General features: G+C 43.0%; 1 protein-coding gene across 1 annotated transcript; it reads right to left on the bottom strand.

Annotated features, from left to right (window-relative positions):
- Positions 1 to 1,899: 1,899 nt before the first annotated feature.
- On the bottom strand, positions 1,900 to 24,231 carry LOC110529158 (L-threonine 3-dehydrogenase, mitochondrial). Its single transcript, XM_036984572.1, has 9 exons — positions 24,076 to 24,231; positions 19,585 to 19,780; positions 18,893 to 18,935; positions 18,491 to 18,561; positions 12,192 to 12,341; positions 11,900 to 12,072; positions 11,587 to 11,677; positions 4,626 to 4,895; positions 1,900 to 3,602 (listed from the first exon to the last, which is right to left on the bottom strand). Exons 2-9 carry the CDS (start codon positions 19,766 to 19,768, stop codon positions 3,463 to 3,465), a joined length of 1,122 nt encoding a protein of 373 aa, XP_036840467.1. The 5' UTR covers positions 19,769 to 19,780; positions 24,076 to 24,231; the 3' UTR covers positions 1,900 to 3,462.
- Positions 24,232 to 25,540: the final 1,309 nt, after the last annotated feature.

Here is a 25,540-nt window from a genome sequence, read left to right as displayed (position 1 = left end):
CGACTTGTCAGAGTTACACATGGAATAACATGTATGTGTCTCACTGCTTTGCTTTATCTTGGCCAGGTCGCAGTTGCAAATGAGAACTTGTTCTCAACTAGCCTACCTGGTTAAATAAAGGTGTTCTCAACTAGCCTACCTGGTTAAATAAAGGTGTTCTCAACTAGCCTACCTGGTTAAATAAAGGTGTTCTCAACTAGCCTACCTGGTTAAATAAAGGTGAAATAAAATTAAATAAAAAGATCTGTACACAATTCCTAGATGGTGAAAATGTCATAGTTCTTCCATGGCCTGCATACTAACCAGACATGTCACCCATTGAGCACGTTTGGAATGCTCTGGATTGACAAGTGGGTTCCAGTTCCCGCCAATATCCAGTAACTGAGCTTTTATTAAAGAACAAATTCTTATATTCAATGACACCCTAGGAACAGTGGGTTAACTGGTCTAGGAACAGTGGGTTAACTGGTCTAGGAACAGTGGGTTAACTGGTCTAGGAACAGTGGGTTAACTGGCCTAGGAACAGTGGGTTAACTGGTCTAGGAGCAGTGGGTTAACTGGTCTAGGAACAGTGGGTTAACTGGTCTAGGAGCAGTGGGTTAACTGGTCTAGGAACAGTGGGTTAACTGGTCTAGGAACAGTGGGTTAACTGGTCTAGGAGCAGTGGGTTAACTGGTCTAGGAACAGTGGGTTAACTGGTCTAGGAACAGTGGGTTAACTGGTCTAGGAGCAGTGGGTTAACTGGTCTAGGAGCAGTGGGTTAACTGGTCTAGGAACAGTGGGTTAACTGGTCTAGGAGCAGTGGGTTAACTGGTCTAGGAGCAGTGGGTTAACTGGTCTAGGAACAGTGGGTTAACTGGTCTAGGAGCAGTGGGTTAACTGGTCTAGGAGCAGTGGGTTAACTGGTCTAGGAGCAGTGGGTTAACTGGTCTAGGAACAGTGGGGTTAACTGGTCTAGGAACAGTGGGTTAACTGGTCTAGGAACAGTGGGTTAACTGGTCTAGGAACAGTGGGTTAACTGGTCTAGGAACAGTGGGTTAACTGGTCTAGGAACAGTGGGTTAACTGGTCTAGGAACAGTGGGTTAACTGGTCTAGGAGCAGTGGGTTAACTGGTCTAGGAACAGTGGGTTAACTGGTCTAGGAGCAGTGGGTTAACTGGTCTAGGAACAGTGGGTTAACTGGTCTAGGAGCAGTGGGTTAACTGGTCTAGGAACAGTGGGTTAACTGGTCTAGGAGCAGTGGGTTAACTGCCTAGTTCAGGGGCAGAATGACAGATTTTTTTTACCTTTTCAGCTTGGTGGATTTCATCTTGCAACCTTTCGGTTACCAGTCCAACGTTCTAACCACTAGGCTACCCTGCCGCCCCAACTTAAGAGGAGTGGGACAACATTCCACAGGCCACAACTCTATGTGAAGGAGATGTGTGGCGCTGCAAATGGTGGTCACACCAGATACCGACTGGTTTTCTGATTCCCAGTCGTGTGAAATCCATAGACTAGGGCTGTATATAGTGCAGTAAAAGTCAGTCACGTGTCATTGCGTGTTTTGATTACATTGATGTTCCTACCCTATAGTATTTTACAGGACACCATTAACACCTTGGAACAGCTTAACATTCCTTGGCTCATACAGGAGCTGTCATGACTGTTGTACATGGCTCAACGTAACACTGGTTCATCGCAGCCCCTCCTTATGCTTCAGGTTCACCGCAGTAGCTACCCAGTCTTGTTTTTTATTTATTTATTTAACCAAATTGTCAGTCAAATGTTAATCAAATAAATGCCTCGTGATGCAGTGAAAAATTAAAGGAAGAGTCTGTTTACACTGTAACAGTGAGGAGAAAAATTAAAGGAAGAGTCTGTTTACATTGTAACAGTGAGGAGGAAAACAGTGCGTTATACTGTAGGATTGTATTGATGTTTTAATGTTGACTGTTTTCTGCCCAGGGACTACAGATGAAAATGAACTATCTATATAAAGATGGTGCAATGGCATGTTGTACACGGTCCTTAACAAATACATGGCATATTAAGAGGATACAGAAAAGAGATACTGTAATGACAAAGCAGATTTGTGATTGAAAGAACACACATTTGTTTCCAGACTTACACACAGAAAGCATTGAAGTCATTTACAACGATAGCATCCGAAAAGAAAAACATACAACCACCACAAAACCATTTCCCTTTTTAATAACATCCACATGGACCCGTTTTGGCGAACAGACGGAGTGAAAACGGACATCCCTGACAGGTCACTTACGAACTAACGGAAACAGTCAAATAGGACGCATACCAAATGGCAAATCCCTTTTATAGTGTATAGGGAATATTTAAGGAATATGGTGGACACTATCTAGGGAGTCGTTTGAGAGTCATTTGTGGAACATTCACACTTTACATACAAGCAGCGCAAGGAGCACATTGATTCAACATCATTCCCAGTCAGTTATCACCAGCAGACAGAATACATAGAAGAATGAAATCAGTGGGAAAAACAAAACCCAGCTGAAATAACATGAAATAATAGAAAAATGTGAGCTGGTACTCAATGTGTGCTTCCACACATCGATATTAAAACGCAGAATTATAACTGTTCAATGATAAAAAAACCTTTTAAAGGGTTTCAAACTGCATCATATTATATATTAGTCAAACTTAAACTTAATGTGATTATGGCCATACATTTAGGCCCTCTGATACCTGAATTCTCAGCTCTTATCAAAAACAATTATACAATCGTTAACCCCTTTACAATAGCCTTTACATAGCTCACCACAGAGAGAAGAAGGGTTCGAGCACTTAAGATTGACCAACGCTACATTCTTTGATTGTTTGCCTTGAAAATGTCACAATGGTACAATAGAGTGAACAATGCAGAGCCGTGCAAGTCAACCTCTCTGAGATGTTTCATCTAAACATGTTCTCTCAGACCCTGTGTTCTAATCCCTTTTCCCAGAAGGGGAGAGTCAAACGTCTATTTCTCACGCGACCAACCTTTACATTGTAGTAGCTTGTTCTGCCACACAGACTGAGACAGACGGAAACAGACAGAGAAATACAGAGAAAGACAAAGACAAACAAAGACAAAGAGAGGAGAGAGAGAAAACAGTGACTATTTCCAGACCAGTCTTTTTACGACCACGTTTCTCCCTCCTCTCTAACAAGTCTTCATAGACCACGTGTCTCCCTCCTCTATAACAAGTCTTCATAGACCACGTGTCTCCCTCCTCTCTAACAAGTCTTCATAGACCACGTGTCTCCCTCCTCTATAACAAGTCTTCATAGACCACGTGTCTCCCTCCTCTATAACAAGTCTTCATAGACCACGTGTCTCCCTCCTCTATAACAAGTCTTCATAGACCACGTGTCTCCCTCCTCTATAACAATATTTTTTACAGTATGTACAAAGAAACAACACTAATCCAGCACGCCACCGAGAAGCACGTCACCGCTGGCCCCTCAGTTGGTCTGTGCGATGCGCGAGTCTGAGCCGATGTAGTTGAGCATGGTCTGGACGAGCTCCGGGAGGTCGTAGTCGTGTTTCCAGCCCCAGTCGTTCCGCGCGTTAGAGTCGTCAAAGTTCATTGGCCAGCTGTCAGCTGAAAAGGGAGAGAAGAGAAGAGGATCCGTTTTGTTGGGGGCATGTTCATAATGTTGGGGGCGTGCCCATAATGTTGGGGGCGTGTTCATAATGTTGGGGGCTTGTTCATAATGTTGGGGGCGTGTTCATAATGTTGGGGGCTTGTTCATAATGTGAATGTCTTTTATTACTGGCACTGACTTCGCTGACAGCTAGTTATTGAGGAAACATTTGCTTACTATATGTGGTTGTCCGTCTCACTTAGCTTCCTTAAGAATGCACTGACTGTAAGTCTCTCTGTGTAAGAGCTTCTGCTAAATGACTCACTGACTGTAAGTCTCTCTGGATCGGAGTGTCTGTTAAATGACTCACTAACTATAAGTCTCTCTGGATAACAGTGTCTGCTAAATGACTCACTGACTGTAAGTCTCTCTGGGTAAGAGCGTCTACTAGTCTCTCTGGGTTAGAGCGTCTGCTAATCTCTCTGGGTAAGAGCGTCTGCTAGTCTCTCTGGGTAAGAGCGTCTGCTAGTCTCTCTGGGTAAGAGCGTCTGCTAGTCTCTCTGGGTAAGAGCGTCTGCTAGTCTCTCTGGGTAAGAGCGTCTGCTAGTCTCTCTGGGTAAGAGCGTCTGCTAGTCTCTCTGGGTAAGAACGTCTGCTAGTCTCTCTGGGTAAGAGCGTCTGCTAAAATAATGTCTTCTTACTCTAAAGGCTGTAAAGTAGTTAGTAAAATTGTCACATGAGACTTTTGTTGCTAGTTTCTACATTTAACTCAAATATAAATGCTTGGAAGTTCAAGAGAATCTCGAAAGACCCTTCAGTGGCGCATTTAGACAAGGCTCCCTCGTTCATCGATCTTCGATCTCAAAGGTATCACCCACCAGTATCAGGATAACTTTTTCCAAAATTCCCAGAAATCCCCAGTTGGATGATTGCCAGAATCAGGAAGGAATCCTCCAACTAGGTTTTCAGGAAATAGGAATTTTGCAACCCACCCAACCAACCAGTCTGAATAAAGGATCAATTAAATGTATTGATCTTACCGATGGCCTGTCTGACTTGATCGATGTCGTAGGTGACCTCCAGGTCCGGCAGCTGTTTCTGGACCTCCTGAGCCAGCTCTTCAGGGGAAAAGCTCATGGCGTTGATGTTATAGGTCCTCATGGAGAGGGTGTCTGCGGGCGCTTCCATCATCTCCACGGTGGCACGCAGACAGTCGTCGATGTACATCATGGGCAGCCGCGTGTCTGGCTTCAGGTTGCACTCAAACTTCCCTGTTTTGACGGCATCATGGAATATGGCTACCGCGTAGTCTGGAGAAAGGGAGGAGAGGAGAGGTTTAGATAGGTTTGGTCTGATCATTGTAATTGATGACTTTCAATCTATTTAGATTATACACACTAAGATAGGGCTGTTGACCACCACAGTCACGAGTCAAATTCCACGTGACTGTTGAGTCACGGTAACTAGGTGTCTCCAAAACTGTATGGTACTCAGGGCTCTATTGTCCCTCCATCAGGCCACTAATGGCCTGGTACTCAGGGCTCTATTGGCCCTCCATCAGGCCACTAATGGCCTGGTACTCAGGGCTCTATTGTCCCTCCATCAGGTCACTAATGGCCTGGTACTCAGGGCTCTATTGTCCCTCCATCAGGTCACTAATGGCCTGGTACTCAGGGCTCTATTGTCCCTCCATCAGGTCACTAATGGCCTGGTACTCAGGGTTCTATTGTCCCTCCATCAGGTCCTAATGGCCTGGTACTCGGGGCTCTATTGTCCCTTCATCAGGTCCTAACGGTCTGGTACTCAGAGCTCTATTGTCCCTCCATCAGGTCACTAATGGCCTGGTACTCAGGGTTCTATTGTCCCTCCATCAGGTCCTAACGGTCTGGTACTCAGGGTTCTATTGTCCCTCCATCAGGTCCTAATGGCCTGGTACTCAGGGCTCTATTGTCCCTCCATCAGGTCCTAACGGTCTGGTACTCAGAGCTCTATTGTCCCTCCATCAGGTCACTAATGGCCTGGTACTCAGGGTTCTATTGTCCCTCCATCAGGTCCTAACGGTCTGGTACTCAGGGTTCTATTGTCCCTCCATCAGGTCACTAATGGCCTGGTACTCAGGGTTCTATTGTCCCTTCATCAGGTCCTAATGGCCTGGTACTCAGGGCTCTATTGTCCCTCCATCAGGTCCTAATGGCCTGGTACTCAGGGCTCTATTGTCCCTTCATCAGGCCACTAATGGCCTGGTACTCAGGGCTCTATTGTCCCTCCATCAGGTCCTAAAGGTCTGGTACTCAGGGCTCTATTGTCCCTCCATCAGGTCACTAATGGCCTGGTACTCAGGGTTCTATTGTCCCTCCATCAGGTCACTAATGGCCTGGTACTCAGGGCTCTATTGTCCCTCCATCAGGTCCTAACGGTCTGGTACTCAGGGCTCTATTGTCCCTCCATCAGGTCACTAATGGCCTGGTACTCAGGGTTCTATTGTCCCTCCATCAGGTCCTAATGGCCTGGTACTCAGGGCTCTATTGTCCCTTCATCAGGTCACTAATGACCTGGTACTCAGGGCTCTATTGTCCCTCCATCAGGTCCTAATGGCCTGGTACTCGGGGCTCTATTGTCCCTTCATCAGGTCACCAATGACCTGGTACTCAGGGCTCTATTGTCCCTCCATCAGGTCCTAACGGTCTGGTACTCAGGGCTCTATTGTCCCTCCATCAGGTCCTAATGGCCTGGTACTCAGGGCTCTATTGTCCCTTCATCAGGTCCTAATGGCCTGGTACTCAGGGCTCTATTGTCCCTTCATCAGGTCCTAATGGCCTGGTACTCAGGGCTCTATTGTCCCTTCATCAGGTCACTAATGGCCTGGTACTCAGGGCTCTATTGTCCCTTCATCAGGTCCTAATGGCCTGGTACTCAGGGTTCTATTGTCCCTCCATCAGGTCCTAATGGCCTGGTACTCAGGACTCTACTGTCCCTCCATCAGGTCCTAACGGTCTGGTACTCAGGGCTCTATTGTCCCTCCATCAGGTCACTAATGGCCTGGTACTCAGGGCTCTATTGTCCCTTCATCAGGTCCTAATGGCCTGGTACTCAGGGTTCTATTGTCCCTTCATCAGGTCACTAATGGCCTGGTACTCAGGGCTCTATTGTCCCTTCATCAGGTCCTAATGGCCTGGTACTCAGGGTTCTATTGTCCCTCCATCAGGTCACTAATGGCCTGGTACTCAGGGCTCTATTGTCCCTCCATCAGGTCACTAATGGCCTGGTACTCAGGGCTCTATTGTCCCTTCATCAGGTCACTAAGGGCCTGGTACTCAGGGTTCTATTGTCCCTTCATCAGGTCACTAAGGGCCTGGTACTCAGGGCTCTATTGTCCCTCCATCAGGTCACTAATGGCCTGGTACTCAGGGCTCTATTGTCCCTCCATCAGGTCAATAAGGGCCTGGTACTCAGGGCTCTATTGTCCCTCCATCAGGTCACTAATGGCCTGGTACTCAGGGCTCTATTGTCCCTCCATCAGGTCACTAATGGCCTGGTACTCAGGGCTCTATTGTCCCTCCATCAGGTCACTAATGGCCTGGTACTCAGGGCTCTATTGTCCCTTCATCAGGTCCTAATGGCCTGGTACTCAGGGCTCTATTGTCCCTCCATCAGGTCACTAATGGCCTGGTACTCAGGGCTCTATTGTCCCTCCATCAGGTCACTAATGGCCTGGTACTCAGGGCTCTATTGTCCCTCCATCAGGTCACTAATGGCCTGGTACTCAGGGCTCTATTGTCCCTCCATCAGGTCCTAATGGCCTGGTACTCAGGGCTCTATTGTCCCTCCATCAGGTCACTAATGGCCTGGTACTCAGGGCTCTATTGTCCCTCCATCAGGTCACTAATGGCCTGGTACTCAGGGCTCTATTGTCCCTCCATCAGGTCCTAACGGTCTGGTACTCAGGGCTCTATTGTCCCTCCATCAGGTCACTAATGGCCTGGTACTCAGGGTTCTATTGGCCCTCCATCAGGTCCTAATGGCCTGGTACTCAGGGCTCTATTGTCCCTTCATCAGGTCACTAATGGCCTGGTACTCAGGGCTCTATTGTCCCTCTAACCACTCTGACATCAATGCAAATGCAATGGAAAATCAAATCGAACACTTTCATAAGAGCCAGTGAATAGGATGAGCTGATGTGCAGTGAGATTCGGCTCCTCGTAGCTGGTTGATGCATGGGAATGATATAACTGCTCCTATTAGTCATGTTGCGCAACACTTCAATAGGTTACGCAATTCTATAGTTACGCTTTCTATAGGCTAGGCCTACTATATTTATTTCTCGACTTTACTAATATTAAGCACATTGCTTCTCTTTACAACAGGAGTATTGCCTACCTGGCTGGCATGAAAATGAACCGCAGGGAAAGTGTCTTCCGTTTGCTATTCAAGTTGACGTGTATTTTCTTTATCTTGGCCCTGTTCTGACAGATGCATTATGGTCCAATCTAAATCAAAACTAATTTCACACATTATTTATTACATGTAAAGACCAGATTAAATTGAGAATAGTCTGTCTGATGAGTGACAATATTATCACTTGTGAATGATGTGTGCAGTCTGAGGCAGTCAACTTTTTCAAATCATAGTTGCATGCATCATGTAGCCTCGCCCATAGACAATCAATTCATAACTCAAATTAATTTTGATGCCCAGTGTGTGAAGTCTATATGTTTTGATAAGGTTGGCATCACAGCATCATGTAGCCTCGCCCATAGACCAATATGTTTCGATAAGGTTGGTATCACAGCATCATGTAGTCTAGTCTATAGAGATATATGTTTTGATAAGGTTGCCAAATAACTCCAAACGTTGCCAATAGGCCTCGGACCCATGGAACTTCACAATTGCCCCTGGTGTTCTCCCTACGATCTGGAACGACACCATGTCTTCCCCCTACAAGAAGGAGGAGATCCTTCTGACTTAGATAACTAACATTCAACATCCAAACGATCTCGATTATTCAAAGTTTTAGACTCTCTGGCCAATCAAAGAACATGTTTAAATTCTCACTCCATTATACATTTGGACCAATCAGGTTTTAGACCAGGACAAAGCATGGTTTCAGCTGCTACTCTTGTTCTAGATGATGTGTTAATTAACCTGCTTAGATTATACAAATCATTGTGCAGCCTTATTTATAGACCAAGGCCTTTGATACTGTTGACCATCACACTCCTGATTCAAAGGTTGAAATAGGCCTGGATCAGGTATCTTGCAAGAGCTTTGCAAATTATTTCTCAGACAGGATTCAATATGTAGCTGGTGGCAGGTAGCCTAGTGGTTAGAGCGTTGGGCCAGTAACCAAAAGGGTGCTGGATCGAATCCCCGAAATGACAAGGTAAACAAATTAAATAATCTGTTGTTCTGCCCCCTGAACAAGGCAGTTAACCCACTGTTCCCCTGAACAAGGCAGTTAACCCACTGTTCCCCTGAACAAGGCAGTTAACCCACTGTTCCCCTGAACAAGGCAGTTAACCCACTGTTCCCCTGAACAAGGCAGTTAACCCACTGTTCCCCTGAACAAGGCAGTTAACCCACTGTTCCCCTGAACAAGGCAGTTAACCCACTGTTCCCCTGAACAAGGCAGTTAACCCACTGTTCCCCTGAACAAGGCAGTTAACCCACTGTTCCCCTGAACAGGCAGTTAACCCACTGTTCCCCTGAACAAGGCAGTTAACCCACTGTTCCCCTGAACAAGGCAGTTAACCCACTGTTCCCCTGAACAAGGCAGTTAATCCACTGTTCCCCTGAACAAGGCAGTTAACCCCACTGTTCCCCTGAACAAGGCAGTTAACCCACTGTTCCCCTGAACAAGGCAGTTAACCCACTGTTCCCCTGAACAAGGCAGTTAACCCACTGTTCCCCTGAACAAGGCAGTTAACCCACTGTTCCCCTGAACAAGGCAGTTAACCCACTGTTCCCCTGAACAAGGCAGTTAACCCACTGTTCCCCTGAACAAGGCAGTTAACCCACTGTTCCCCTGAACAAGGCAGTTAACCCACTGTTCCCCTGAACAAGGTAGTTAACCCACTGTTCCCCTGAACAAGGCAGTTAACCCACTGTTCCCCTGAACAAGGCAGTTAACCCACTGTTCCCCTGAACAAGGCAGTTAACCCACTGTTCCCCTGAACAAGGCAGTTAACCCACTGTTCCCCTGAACAAGGTAGTTAACCCACTGTTCCCCTGAACAAGGCAGTTAACCCACTGTTCCCCTGAACAAGGCAATTAACCCACTGTTCCCCTGAACAAGGCAGTTAACCCACTGTTCCCCTGAACAAGGCAGTTAACCCACTGTTCCCCTGAACAAGGCAGTTAACCCACTGTTCCCCTGAACAAGGCAGTTAACCCCACTGTTGCCCTGAACAAGGCAGTTAACCCACTGTTCCCCTGAACAAGGCAGTTAACCCACTGTTCCCCTGAACAAGGCAGTTAACCCACTGTTCCCCTGAACAAGGCAGTTAACCCCACTGTTGCCCTGAACAAGGCAGTTAACCCACTGTTCCCCTGAACAAGGCAGTTAACCCACTGTTCCCCTGAACAAGGCAGTTAACCCACTGTTCCCCTGAACAAGGCAGTTAACCCACTGTTCCCCTGAACAAGGCAGTTAACCCACTGTTCCCCTGAACAAGGCAGTTGTTTCCCGGTAGGCCGTCATTGTAAATAAGAATTTGTTCATAACTGACTTAAATAACGGTAATCAAGCAAGGCACTGTTTCCCGGTAGGCCGTCATTGTAAATAAGAATTTGTTCATAACTGACTTAAATAACGGTAATCAAATGTTTTAAAAAGTGTGATCTTCGATGGCGTTATGTCTAGTTTTCCGGATATTACAAATAGCGTACCATAAAGGTCTAGATAATCCACCAGGTCTAGATAATCCACCAGGTCTAGATAATCCTAGGTTCTCTTGACTACTTCTATGAATAATATTGGTCTTTCTGTTAACTTGTAACAGTCATTATGTATTCCCATTGTCCCAACTGTTCACCAGGCTATGTTAGAGCTGCAATCTGACCTTGTTACCTTACAGAAAGCGTACAGTACAATATGTTACACATTTGTGAAACGTATGATATGTTACGTAATCTAGCTAGGTGGCTAATGTTAGCTAGCTGGCTAATGTTAGCTAGCTGGCTAATGTTACCCTAGCTGGCTAATGTTAGCTAGGCTAGGGGTTCGTGTTAAGGTTAGGTTTAGGTTAAAGGGTTAGCTAGAAGGGTTAAGTTTAGGAGTTACGTTAAAGGGATAATGTTAGGGATAGGGGAAGAGTTAGCTAACATGCTAAGTAGTTGCAAAGTAGCAAGTAGGTGAAAAAATGCTAATTAGCTAATATTGTCTGTGATGAGATTCGAACTTGCAACCTTTGGGTTGCTAAACGATCGCATTATACGCCCAACCACCCTACTTTCGTTTTTGCCTTAAGTAACCATCTGTCTCATGTAACCATACCAAACGTAACATGTCATACTAATTTGAGTGTCCAGTGTTACGTCTAGTGTATGAGACCAGGCTGTGTCCAGGGAGTTTACTAGCTTGTACATCAAGCTGCCTCACACTGGCTACAGAAACAGGACATTCAGGAAAATCCTGGCATAGACAAGACTAACTTCCTTACAGTTACCAAAGCAACAACCACAACCCCGTCCCAAAGTGAGGTTACCAAGCATGGTGGGAGGGGTGTGTCGAGGAGGGCAGGGGTTGAGACATGGGTTACATACTGCATCACGTTCTCACATCATCACCCTGGCTAAAATTGCCGAAGGCCATAACGATAATGTTCTAGAACATGTCCCCATTACATAAACTCCAACGACACGTTGAAGTCAGGAGGCAGAAGTTCTACAACATGTCCCTGTTAGATAACCCCCAACGACACGTTGAAGTCAGGAGGGGTGGACTCAAATAGAGTTATGTGAGGAGCCTGGTGTTCCGCTTTGTTGTGTGTCTCTCTAACTCACCTGTCGTTCCTCCTCCAGGCTGTGAGTCAGCAGATATGATTCCTGGGTAGCGCAGACAGCGGAAGTCAAGGCCGTAGCGGTGGTGGTAGTACTGTTGGAGGGATGACAGGCAATAAGAGTTAGGATGTTTCACTTATAGCGACATTACAGACCAATGATTTCAGATGATTTGAAGGGGTCAAATTCACCAGGTCAAATTCTTGGTACATGTAAATGGGGAATTAAGGTGATTCTGGTTCTGGACTGAGGTTGAATGGCTTGAGGCTGAATGCTGATTGGTAATTTCTTCTGTATTCATGTGTTTTTATCTCACCTCTCCCATGAGCTCTGCGTGAACCTTGGAGACTCCATAGATGGTCCTGGGTCTCTGGACACAGAGGTCAGGGGTCGGGTTCCGGGGTGAGGTGGGCCCAAAGGCTCCGATGGTGCTTGGGACGAACAGACGCAGGCCGTGCTCCGCTGCAATGTCCAGGATGTTGTGGAGACCTGAGGAACAGGAAGTTCACAGTTACTCTCTTTGGGCACCTCCCAGGCCAGGTTAAAAGGAAGCTTTGGTGTGGCAAGGATCTAGGCTGAGCCAAGATGACGGTTTCTCCATTGCTCACCAGTGATGTTGACGTCGCGAGCCAGAGATACGTTGGCCTCTCCCACGGCGCTGAGCAGGGCACTGTAATGGACCAACCACGTGATGCGGTTGTTCACCACAATCTCACGCAGGTTCTTATAGTCCAGGATGTCAGAGTAGATGAAGGGGCCTGAAGAGAAACAGGAAGCACCATAGAAACAACAAGCATCAATATAAAACAGTGTTCTCACTTAAAGCCCCAAGTATAATTGTAATGTCTTCTGGATTTTGGATGAGAATTACTAATAGTACTCATGATAACGGTTGGTTAAACAGTGCCCTGGACAATTCCTATAGACTTACTTAGTAGTGGCTGGCCCTGCATCAGTCAATGTAGCAGCCAGTTCATTACAGGTTATTGACTAACCAATAACCATTCATCAAGCATTGTAGTAGACAGTTTTGACCAATCAATCACCATTCATGAACTGTTCAAAACACATTCACTTCCTGGTGACGTTCTGTACAAGAAGCTTTTCACAAGGATCAATATCACAACTAACCAAATCATTCCCTAATTTAACTACGGAACCCTCCAGATGTCTTTTCAATTAACATTTCAGAAATGTTAAAGCAAACTACGGACAAGTTTACATTCTCCTGAATTAATGAATTAATAAATGTAACATTAGCCAAACGGGAATCAGATTAATGCTTCCTTCCTGGTTGTAACGACTAGGGCTGTAGCGGTCACAAAATGTATTCAGCCGGTGATTGTCAAGCAAATATAACTGTCGGTCTCACAGGAATTGACCGTTAATTAACATAAACACACTTAGCATCTCATGGCTTCCACGCACAGCCTACAAGCCACTGATACAGACCTTTGGAACATCTACATTTTAAAAAGTATAATAAATCCATGTAATATAGTCTACACCATCACAATAAATCCATGTAATATAGTCTACACCATCACAATAAATCCATGTAATATAGTCTACACCATCACAATAAATCCATGTAATATAGTCTACACCATCACAATAAATCCATGTAATATAGTCTACACCATCACAATAAATCCATGTAATATAGTCTACACCATGACAATAAATCCATGTAATATAGTCTACACCATCACAATAAATCCATGTAATATAGTCTACACCATCACAATAAATCCATGTAATATAGTCTACACCATGACAATAAATCCATGTAATATAGTCTACACCATCACAATAAATCCATGTAATATAGTCTACCTACACCATCACAATAAATCCATGTAATATAGTCTACACCATGACAATAAATCCATGTAATATAGTCTACACCATCACAATAAATCCATGTAATATAGTCTACACCATCACAATAAATCCATGTACTATAGTCTACACCATCACAATAAATCCATGTAATATAGTCTACACCATCACAATAAATCCATGTAATATAGCCTACACCATCACAATAAATCCATGTAATATAGTCTACACCATCACAATAAATCCATGTAATATAGTCTACACCAACACAATACATCCATGTAATATAGTCTACACCATCACAATAAATCCATGTAATATAGTCTACCTACACCATCACAATAAATCCATGTAATATAGTCTACCTACACCATCACAATAAATCCATGTAATATAGCCTACACCATCACAATAAATCCATGTAATATAGTCTACACCATCACAATAAATCCATGTAATATAGTCTACACCAACACAATAAATCCATGTAATATAGTCTACACCATCACAATAAATCCATGTAATATAGTCTACACCAACACAATAAATCCATGTAATATAGTCTATACCATCACAATAAATCCATGTAATATAGTCTACCTACACCATCACAATAAATCCATGTAATATAGTCTACACCATCACAATAAATCCATGTAATATAGTCTACACCTTCACAATAAATCCATGTAATATAGTCTACACCATCACAATAAATCCATGTAATATAGTCTACACCATCACAATAAATCCATGTAATATAGTCTACACCATCACAATAAATCCATGTAATATAGTCTACACCATCACAATAAATCCATGTAATATAGTCTACACCATCACAATAAATCCATGTAATATAGTCTACACCATCACAATAAATCCATGTAATATAGTCTACACCATCACAATAAATCCATGTAATATAGTCTACACCATCACAATAAATCCATGTAATATAGTCTACCTACACCATCACAATAAATCCATGTAATATAGTCTACCTACACCATCACAATAAATCCATGTAATATAGTCTACACCTTCACAATAAATCCATGTAATATAGTCTACCTACACCATCACAATAAATCCATGTACTATAGTCTACACCATCACAATAAATCCATGTAATATAGTCTACACCATCACAATAAATCCATGTAATATAGTCTACACCATCACAATAAATCCATGTAATATAGTCTACACCATCACAATAAATCCATGTAATATAGTCTACACCATCACAATAAATCCATGTAATATAGTCTACACCATCACAATAAATCCATGTAATATAGTCTACACCATCACAATAAATCCATGTAATATAGTCTACACCATCACAATAAATCCATGTAATATAGTCTACCTACACCATCACAATAAATCCATGTAATATAGTCTACACCATCACAATAAATCCATGTAATATAGTCTACACCATCACAATAAATCCATGTAATATAGTCTACACCATCACAATAAATCCATGTAATATAGTCTACACCTTCACAATAAATCCATGTAATATAGTCTACACCATCACAATAAATCCATGTAATATAGTCTACACCATCACAATAAATCCATGTAATATAGTCTACACCATCACAATAAATCCATGTAATATAGTCTACACCATCACAATAAATCCATGTAATATAGTCTACACCATCACAATAAATCCATGTAATATAGTCTACACCATCACAATAAATCCATGTAATATAGTCTACACCATCACAATAAATCCATGTAATATAGTCTACACCATCACAATAAATCCATGTAATATAGTCTACCTACACCATCACAATAAATCCATGTAATATAGTCTACCTACACCATCACAATAAATCCATGTAATATAGTCTACACCTTCACAATAAATCCATGTAATATAGTCTACCTACACCATCACAATAAATCCATGTACTATAGTCTACACCATCACAATAAATCCATGTAATATAGTCTACACCATCACAATAAATCCATGTAATATAGTCTACACCATCACAATAAATCCATGTAATATAGTCTACACCATCACAATAAATCCATGTAATATAGTCTACACCATCACAATAAATCCATGTAATATAGTCTACACCATCACAATAAATCCATGTAATATAGTCTACACCATCACAATAAATCCATGTAATATAGTCTACACCATCACAATAAATCCATGTAATATAGTCTACACCATCACAATAAATCCATGTAATATAGTCTACCTACACCATCACAATAAATCCATGTAATATAGTCTACCTACACCATCACAATAAATCCATGTAATATAGTCTACACCATCACAATAAATCCATGTAATATAGTCTACACCAACACAATACATCCATTATTTATTTTAGTCAGGTCTAATTAAGCATGATGTAACATGTACGCTAATAAAAAACTGGTGACAAGTAGCGCCGGAGAGGGGGAGAGGCTCCTGCCTCAGGACACTCAGGACACCAACCAGAGGGACGGTCCCGAGGACCAGAAGTAGACTTGACAGCACCCCCTCCCTGATGAGCGGTTCCAGCCGCAGGACGCCGGCCAGTGGGTTGGTCCCGGGGACCAGGAGCAGGCCGGTCGTCTCTGCTGAGGCGCGGGAACCTGACGAGCCGGCTGAGGCACGGGAGCCTGACGAGCCGGCTGAGGCTTACGAACCTGTCAAGCCAGCTGAGTTTTGAAAGCCTGACGAGCCAGCTGAGGCATCCCTGGTAACTCTGGGAGCGGCCCATGGAACAGATGTCACCAGTAAAAAAAACCTGTTTCTTCCCTTTGGTGAGGCGTTATTCTGTAACTTGTACGCTAATAAACGGGATGCAAGTACAGGGAGTGAATTTAGTAAATAAATGAACATGGAACAAAACGAGAAACGTGAGTAGTGTACAGACATGAATCATACAACCAGAAACAATAACGCCTGAGGAAAGAACCAAAGGGAGTGACAGATATAGTGGAGGTAATCAAGGAGGTGATGGAGCCCAGGTAGAGTCTCGTGAGGTGCAGGTGAGCGTAACAATGGTGATAGGTGTGCATAATAATGAAAAAACTGGCGACAACGAGTGCCAGAGAGGGGGAGAGGGAGTAGACATGACACATGATATGAAGACATTTTAGCTATTTCAGAAGAACAGAATAGCATATTCTGAGTTGTCCTTATGTCAGGTCCTGATCAATTGAAAAAAAGCTGAATAAAATCGAACGGATATTTTATCCAAACGATTTGAGGGAGTGTTGCACATGCAGCTATTCTGTGTTGAGAGGTTAACAAAGACACAGGTATTTTGATTCTTATACATTGTAAGGTTGCATGATGCGACTCGGGTCTTTCTCACAGGCTACAAGTGAAGACAGACACATCGGGGAAGCATCCTTATCCAATTCCGAGGCGCATATTGAAGATATTGGAAGAACTGTCCACATTTACTTTTCGTCAGCCAACTAAGATGAGTAGGCCTAACGAACAGCAAAAACACTAGCCTCTGTCAATCTACTATCCCTCATAGTACCAAAGTTGACCTATTGACCTCTGTGAGAGAAATAAATATTCCAAACATAGTCGGGGACAGTTGTGGGATGTGATAGATCCCACATTAATACAACCACTAGCAATGTGGCTGACGCAACAGATAGATAGAGCCCACATTAATACAACCACTAGCAATGTGGCTGACGCAACAGATCAAAACACTTAGCTTTCAATATTGATAAACTATTAGTCTATTTCTCCATATTATAAGTGCTGCAATGCTCACATGGCAATAGGTAGAAGTAGGTACATGGTAGAAGTAGGTACATGGCAGTAGGTAGAAGTAGGTACATGGTAGAAGTAGGTACATGGTAGAAGTAGGTACATGGCAGTAGGTAGAAGTAGGTACATGGTAGAAGTAGGTACATGGCAGTAGGTAGAAGTAGGTACATGGTAGAAGTAGGTACATGGTAGAATTAGGTACATGGCAGTAGGTAGAAGTAGGTACATGGTAGAAGTAGGTACATGGCAGTAGGTAGAAGTAGGTACATGGCAGTAGGTAGAAGTAGGTACATGTCAGTAGGTACATGGCAGTAGGTAGATGTCGTGAAATTTGTTTGATTAAGAATGGACCATTATGATTCACCTGTCTGAAACAGGGGCAGCGGGAAAAAATGTGATTTTCCCTGTGGTTTAATTTCCATGCCAGCCAGGTAGGCTATACTCCTGTTGTAAAGATAAGCAATGTGCTTAATATCAGGAAAGTTGAGAAATACATAATAGTAGGCCTAGCCTATAGAAAGCTGATGGAATCCTCCTCTTTTTAATAGAGGCCATCACACTATTTTATCACGCAATTGCATAGCCTATTGAAATGTTATGCAACATGAGCTCATGGGCTCTCATGAAGTGTTTAAATTAGATTTTCAAATACATTTCCGTTGATGTCAGAGGGACAATAGAGTGGTGAGTACCAGGCAATTAGCAAGTTTAGTAGGCTACTAATGACCATCAGCAGCATCAGAGCTTGGAGAAGCCTAATTATTGAATAAACGGTCACGTGGAATTTGACTGCCTTCATAACTCGTGTGGTGTGTGTGGTGGAAATACGGTCACCGAAACAGCCCTAGTAACACCATAATTTAGCCCGTTAGCTGGTGAGCTGATCAGACGCCAACAGAATATTTACACAGTCTGGTGAATGAACAACCTAGAACAACCTAGTCTGACGTCAACCCAGTGTGATGCAAATACAGCCAGATCGGTAGATAGACAGACCGGTCGACTTCAGTAGCACAGTAAACCACCATCCTACTTCAACACATGCCATTGTGTGCCTGTAGTCTCACCTCACAGACATCACGCCGTATTCACAACAGACCAATTGAGTAATACTCTTAAGTGTCTCAGAGTAGGAGTGCTGATATAGGATCAGGTCCCCTCTGTCCGTGAAATCTTGGTTGTTCACTGTGATCTAAAGGGCAAAACTGATCCTAGATCAGCAGATGCTTGAAACTGTGTATAACGTCTGAGAGGTTATATTGTGTTGACATGTTGTGTATCACTCACCGCTGTAGAAAACGTGGCTTGGAGGCTTCCTGATATCTGACAGGATTACATTCTTGTTTCCAAACCGCTTCCTGGGAAACAGGAAGTTACATTTAAAAACACAAGAAGAAGAAGAAGAAGAAGAAGAGGATGCTTGACTAAAACATTCCCTCCTAAAGACTACGTTCAGTGGTTGGTTCTTGATCACTGGGTTACCACAGTGCTTTGAAGGCTTTATGTATGCTATACAAAGGCTTTATAAGTTGTAGTTTGTTTTAAGTGGGACCTAGATTAAGTACTAATAATAAGCATCCAAATATGATCCTAAATTAATGTATACCATATGTATATACACTGTTAATAAACAGCAACACTTGTAGAAGGGCAAGCATACGCTATTACAGAACACTGTAATGGTCTTACCTCAACCTTTTAGCCAGCCCTACCCCCAACTGTCCAAGGCCGCCTGAGGGAGGGAAAGAGGGAGGGAGGGAGACAGAGAGAGACAGAGACATAGACAGAGACAAAAGAAAAAACACATTACTATTAGAGGACATTAGAGACGTTATCGTTACAGATCAGCAACATGACGACAGGGTTGCCGTGGAGATCAGGATACGTCAGGTTAAGTCAGGCGTAGAGAATCTACATCGGAGAAGGAGAAGGCCCTAGCTTCACACCTGCAGCTGTTCTGTTCACACAACAAACCAACCTCTTCATCAATACAGCTATCTGTTGCTTGGGAGTCTCGTTTAGTTTAAGTTAGACAACGTGTCTTTACTTAGATAAACCATAGATAGAGGTCCTATTGTGTTAGGTTGTAAGGTTGTGTAATTAAGGTTCGCTTCCCACAAATAGAGCTATGCCTGTCTGTTGCTTGAGAATCCTTGTTAATGTTCAGTTAGACAAACCTCATCTTATTCAGAGAGAAATTGTGTTATTGAGGTTAGTCCCACAGACTACAGCTAGCTTGAGAGTCATTAGAGGAAGATGCTTCTTCAAATCATTAATAAGAGATTCTATTGTGTTATGTTTCTTCCTTTAGGTGATCTCTCAGGGGGGGGAGGGGGGGGGGGGGGGGGGTCTTAACTGAGTGATTCATTGATTGGTCTTACCTGTGATGAGAACCTTGGGGTGGTCCGTCTCGGAGAAGGACACGGAGTGGAAGCTGGCGTCCGAGGTGACCTGGCGGGGTGAGAAGCTGATGGTCCGTACGGCCACTGTGATTGGCTGACAGCCACATCCTGGGTTCAGGAGGGCCTGCTTAGCCACCTTGCTGAGAGTTCTAATAACAGGCATCTTGACAGTCACCTAAAGGAGGAGGATGGGGGGGACATTGTAAGGACCCCACTCACCTGAATACTTTACAAATAAGTAGAATGCTTTTGTTGTCAAGGACTCAAACTCATGGTTCAGAATACATTACCTATAATAAATGTTTTTATTTGCTAGCTACAGATGCAATTAAAACATATTGGATCATCAATCAGATGCATTGATCCACCATCAATCTTTTGCTAATTTGCAGCATCAGACCTCAGATGGGCTAAAGGTATTGGGCTGAATAAATAAAAGTTAAATAAAAAATATATAAACAGAAGTGGGGGGGGCAGAAAGTACACAAGAAATCTGAATACTTTACACTAGAGGAATGTCTGTCATAAAATCCTAGAGCAAAACAATTGACATGTATGTGTTCCTGAGAGTCTCACCTTTGCACATATTAAGATGTTGGGACGCTACAGACAGAAGTTGTCAGATCGGCTGTACCGACTTCAGATGCTTGTGGGGGTCTTAGAGCAAAATAAGGAATTGTGTTTGTCAGAGTCTCAACTTTCCACAGATGAGACCCTGTAGGCCAAACCGTTCGAACGCTACAGACGATTTTGTGAGAAGGCAAATTTTCGGAGTGTCTCAAGGCCTGACCAACACTGCTCTAGCTCTGTCACAGCAGATGCGGAAGTGCAAGATAGGCTTGTGGTGGATTGAGACGCATTCCAATGCAAAAAAAACCAGATATCTATAGCTTAAACTGACCGATTTTGCTGGGGATTAAAAAAATAAATTAAAAAAATGTAATTAAAAAAAAGATTTCCGCGTGGGTGCGGACATCAACCTTAGGGGGTTAACTTATTGTCCTGCTGAAAGGTGAATTCATCTCCCAGTGTCTGGTGGAAAGCAGACTGAATCAGGTTTTCCTCTAGGATTTTGCATGTTTCTGTTTATTTTTTTGTCCTGAAAAACTCCCCAGTCCTTAACAATTACAAGCATACCCATAACATGATGCAGCCACAACTGTGCTTGAATATACGGAGAGTGCTACTCAGTAATGTGTTTTATTGGATTTGACCCAAACATAACACTTTGTATTCAGGACAAAATGTTAATTGCCTCGCCATATTTTTTGCAAATGAGATGCATTTTCTGTACAGGCCTAATTCTTTTCACTTAGTCAATTAGAGTACTGTAACTACAATATTGTTGATCCGTACTCAGTTTTCTTCTATCAGCGTCAGATCGTTTAACTGTGTGGGTTGCAGGTGAGATTACAGGGTACAGTGAAATCTCAGCCTCCCCCACTCCAACATGCAGGATTAGGGAAATAATACAATGAAAATGGTAATTAAACAATAGAAATAGAATCACAACCATTAAAGTCTAACTGTTTTTTAGTCACCATTGGCAACATGGGGAAATCCCTGAGTGGTGTCCTTCTTCTCTGGCTACTGAGTTAGGAAGGATGCCTGTATCTTTGTAGTGTCTGGGTGTATTGATACACCGATAACATATTGCAGCCTGAATTTAAATACATTTAGTTAATTACATGCCTCAAATGGTGATGTTCACTGACCATTCAATATCTTTTTTCCAGGTTCAGTGTTTTCACATGCCTACAATCATTAGGGCAAATAATAGTAGCAGGCGTGCAAAACCACTCAATGTGCAAATATGGTGCAGCTATGACTCGCTCTTGTCCCGCTATGACTCGATCTCGTCTCGTTATGACTCGCTCTCATCCCGCTATGACTCGCTCTCGTCTCGTTATGACTCGCTCTCGTCCCGCTATGACTCGCTCTCGTCCCGCTATGACTCGCTCTCGTCCCGCTATGACTCGCTCTCGTCCCGCTATGACTCGTAATGTATCTAACTCTAGCCTAGTCTAATTTGTCTAATTGAATAAACACTTTTCATTTGGTCTGCGTCTGCCAAGAACATTCAAACATATAGTGTAGTGTAGCCATGAAGTGATTGGCCTCATTTTCCCCACAGTTGCAAGTGCAACATAATAAATTGTCCTTGATACTCATTTTACTCGCTGAATGAATTCCTCTTTCAAGGTAAATTAGCGCCCTCATGCATCTCCATCTGTTGAGCCAAGCCTAGCACATTGAGACAATGAGAACCTCTAGCAACCCAGAGGGTTGTGTGTTCAAATCTCATCACGGACAACTTCAGCATTTAACTACTTACCATGTTGGCTTCCCCTAACCTAAACCCTAACATTAACCTCTAATGCTAGCTAACGTTAGCATAAGTCATCTATCTAACATTAGCCAGAACAAATTGGATTTCATAACATATTATACGTTTTGCAATTCGTACCATTTGTACATTTAGAAAATTCGTATACATACTGTACAAATTGCAATTTGTAACATATCATGCGGAAAGGATGACAGACATTCACTAATTAATACAAAGCCTACCATACCAAACGTAATGTATACTAAAGATTTATGTACAGAATCGTACGAAATGCCCTGAGATCACGTTGAGCCAAGGACTGGCTATGTAAACGCAGCATTCCTATAGCCAAAGGCTTTAGTTAAAGTCGGAAGTTTACATACACTTAGGTTGGAGTCATTAAAACTTGTTTTTCAACCACTCCACAAATTTCTTGTTAACAATCTATAGTTTTGGCAAGTCGGTTAGGACACCTACTTTGTGCATGACACAAGTCATTTTTCCAACAATTGTTTAAAGACAGATTATTTCAATAATAATTCAATGTATCACAATTCCAGTGGGTCAGAAGTTTACATACACTAAGTTGACTGTGCCTTCAAACAGCTTGGAAAATTCCAGAAAATGATGTCATGGCTTTAGAAGCGTCTGATAGGCTAATTGACATAATTTGAGTCAATTGGAGGTGTACCTGCGAATGTATTTCAAGGCCTACCTTCAAACTCAGTGCCTCTTTGCGTGAAAAATCAAAAGAAATCAGACCTCAGAAAACATTGTAGACCTCCACAAGTCTGGTTCATCCTTGGGAGCAATTTCCAAACGCCTGAAGGTACCACGTTCATCTGGACAAAGACTAGCACGCAAGTATAAACACCATGGGACCACACAGCCGTCATACCGCTCAGGAAGGAGACGCGTTCTGTCTCCAAGAAATTAAGGTACTTTGGTGCGAAAAGTGCAAATCAATCCCAGAACAACAGCAAAGGACCTTGTGAAGATGCTGGAGGAAACAAGTACAAACGTATCTACATCCACAGTAAATTAGTCCTATATCGACATAACCTGAAAGGCCGCTCAGCAAGGAAGAAGCCACTGCTCCAAAACCCTGATAAAAAAGCCAGACTATGGCTTGCAAACTGCACATGGGGACAAAGATCATACCTTTTGGAGAAATGTCCTCTGGTCTGATAACTTGGCTATAGACACTGGGTACCTGTATTGAGTAGATGTGCAAGAGTACGACGTCGTTGAGGTAGATATGTACACGTAACATATTGATATGCACTATTGAGTCGTTTCATCTTACTGTGCAAAGGGAAGGCATGCAGGCGGCTGGCTATACAAGCTGCAAATGCGTCAATTTCCTCCTTTACTCTATTTAATAGAGAGAAGGCAACAACAACAAAAAACAGGGAAAATGTGTACTTTGTTCATGAAACACCATTTACCACCACCATGCTAGAGTAGGTAATGCTAGTCCCGGTTGTTGCATTTCACTTTCAGCCAATCAATTATTTTTCCCGCCTTCTCGCCATTAAATTGAGTTGAGGAAATGGATGCCTTTGCAGTTGAATGGAGAATGTGTAATGTAAGAAATTGGTCCACGGGGAGTAAATGAATACATTCCCTTTGGACGGTAAGATGAAACTGCTCAATATCGCCATCTACCGGGCGTTGGTCCAACTCCTCACACTGGTTCACATGAATGGTGTCCTGGGACTGATTGAAAAAGCCTACACCGAACAAAGGCCGGGTATCGGCCACGTAACGGAAATGCTATAAATCACTTTGGCAGGTTTTAATTTCAAGCATTATTGTAATATCTTCTTCTCTATATCGTCTTATTTGCTTAGGATACTTTTTTTTGGAACGAAGGTTAGATGTGCCAACAGTTGAATCGATCGAGTTGTTTTAATTCTACTAGATTGCTGATTTCGAGAAATATTAACAATAAGCGACAGTCTCTATAATATAGTTATTTATATTACGTCCTTAAAATAAAAGTTCTAATTTGCGCCAGCATAAAAAAAACTCAATGTTTTCCCATATAATTGTCCATTTTGCTTCAAGAAATTTGAATAAAACCCCAATTCAGTTTACACAACATATCTGCTTTAACGTTAAAATGAATAATTACTCACCAAATAAATTGTCTGGATCTTTATGCAATTCGAAGAGTGTTTCTTGTTTCTTTGCGCCTTGGTTAGGTATGCTTCTCCCCAAGTTTGGCTGGTCCGTCCTCTTCGCTGTCAACTAGACAAGCTATACGACGCTCGTAAGTTTTCATAAATTATGTCTCAGCACCAGGCGTTATATATCAGCAGAAGCCATCTGGGTTCAAGAGAAGCCGGTTTCCCCTCGGATTGGCGGAGCCTCGGAGGTGCGGTCCCACTGCCGCGCCGAGTCCACACCCACATGACGTCAATGAGGGGAGTGTTCTGTTAGGATATTGACTGAGCCTGCACACCAACTCAACGACTATATGTGAAAATCTGAGGCCCCACTCAAACCTAACCCGTAAATATAGAACATGCACTATAGGCTACAGTCAAATACGGCAGAACGATTTTTTAACAGGGGGTGCAGGATTTTTTGTTGTTGCCTGATTTAGTTTCTGCTGATAATTTCCGTCATTTTGTAAGGCTTTTTGTTAGTCAACTTGTCTATAATTAGATACATACAGCTTATCTTTTGTCATTATATTTTGCCCTAGAAGACTAAATCAACCCTTGTTCAACAGAATAATGTAATAGATCGATGGAATAAATGCTTAAATCTAGTTGACATCGGTAAAGTTCTCGGTCATCTTTCGCGGTGCAAATACGTTTAGGGGAGTTAAATACAATAAAGCGAAAAAAAAAACGGGAAAGATTATATATATATATATATTTTAAGTACTATCTGCTTTTATGATGAAGACAGATACAATCTGTAGAGGTGCTAACTGACTATTGCGCTCTCTCACGATGCAGAAATAAATTCAGCATATTTCTCCGCTCCTGTTCCCAGGTCCAAATTTAGCCTACATTTGGAGTATCATTTTACTGCAAGAAACGCTTAATTCTGCAGAAGTTATTAAGGGTTAGGGTTAGGTGACGTCATAAACAGGGTAGTGGGGAGTTGGACTGCTCTTTGTGACGTCATAAACAGGGTAGTGGGGAGTTATTAAGGTAATGTGAGAAGTTCTAGACCTACAGTCAGTGTCCAGATTTCAGTTTCCATTTAACCCATCTAAACAGCAGGCTACAGTTCCCTTGACGTGCCACAAGGCCTATTTTGAAATCCCATCTTGTGAATGTTGAATTTGTATAGCGCCTCACAATCACCACACAACACAGCCGGCACTCACAATCACCACACAACACAGCCGGCACTGCTGCCTCACAATCACCACACAACACAGCCGGCACTGCTGCCTCACAATCACCACACGACACAGCCGGCACTCACAATCACCACACGACACAGCCGGCACTCACAATCACCACACGACACAGCCGGCACTCACAATCACCACACGACACAGCCGGCACTGCTGCCTCACAATCACCACACAACACAGCCGGCACTCACAATCACCACACAACACAGCCGGCACTCACAATC

The sequence above is a fragment of the Oncorhynchus mykiss genome, chromosome 8 (assembly GCF_013265735.2).
Source record: "Oncorhynchus mykiss isolate Arlee chromosome 8, USDA_OmykA_1.1, whole genome shotgun sequence".
Lineage (NCBI taxonomy): Eukaryota > Metazoa > Chordata > Actinopteri > Salmoniformes > Salmonidae > Oncorhynchus > Oncorhynchus mykiss.
This window is presented reverse-complemented; position numbering and strand designations above follow the sequence as displayed.

Coding starts and splice junctions, on each gene's coding strand:
- LOC110529158 (XM_036984572.1), bottom strand. CDS start 19,768: ATGCCTGTTATTAGAACTCTCAGCAAGGTGGCTAAGCAGGCCCTCCTG. Junction 12,342..18,490: donor AAGCCACGTTTTCTACAGCG/GTGAGTGATACA, acceptor GTTTCTCTTCAG/GCCCCTTCATCTACTCTGAC. Junction 11,678..11,899: donor ACGCAGAGCTCATGGGAGAG/GTGAGATAAAAA, acceptor TCCCTCCAACAG/TACTACCACCACCGCTACGG.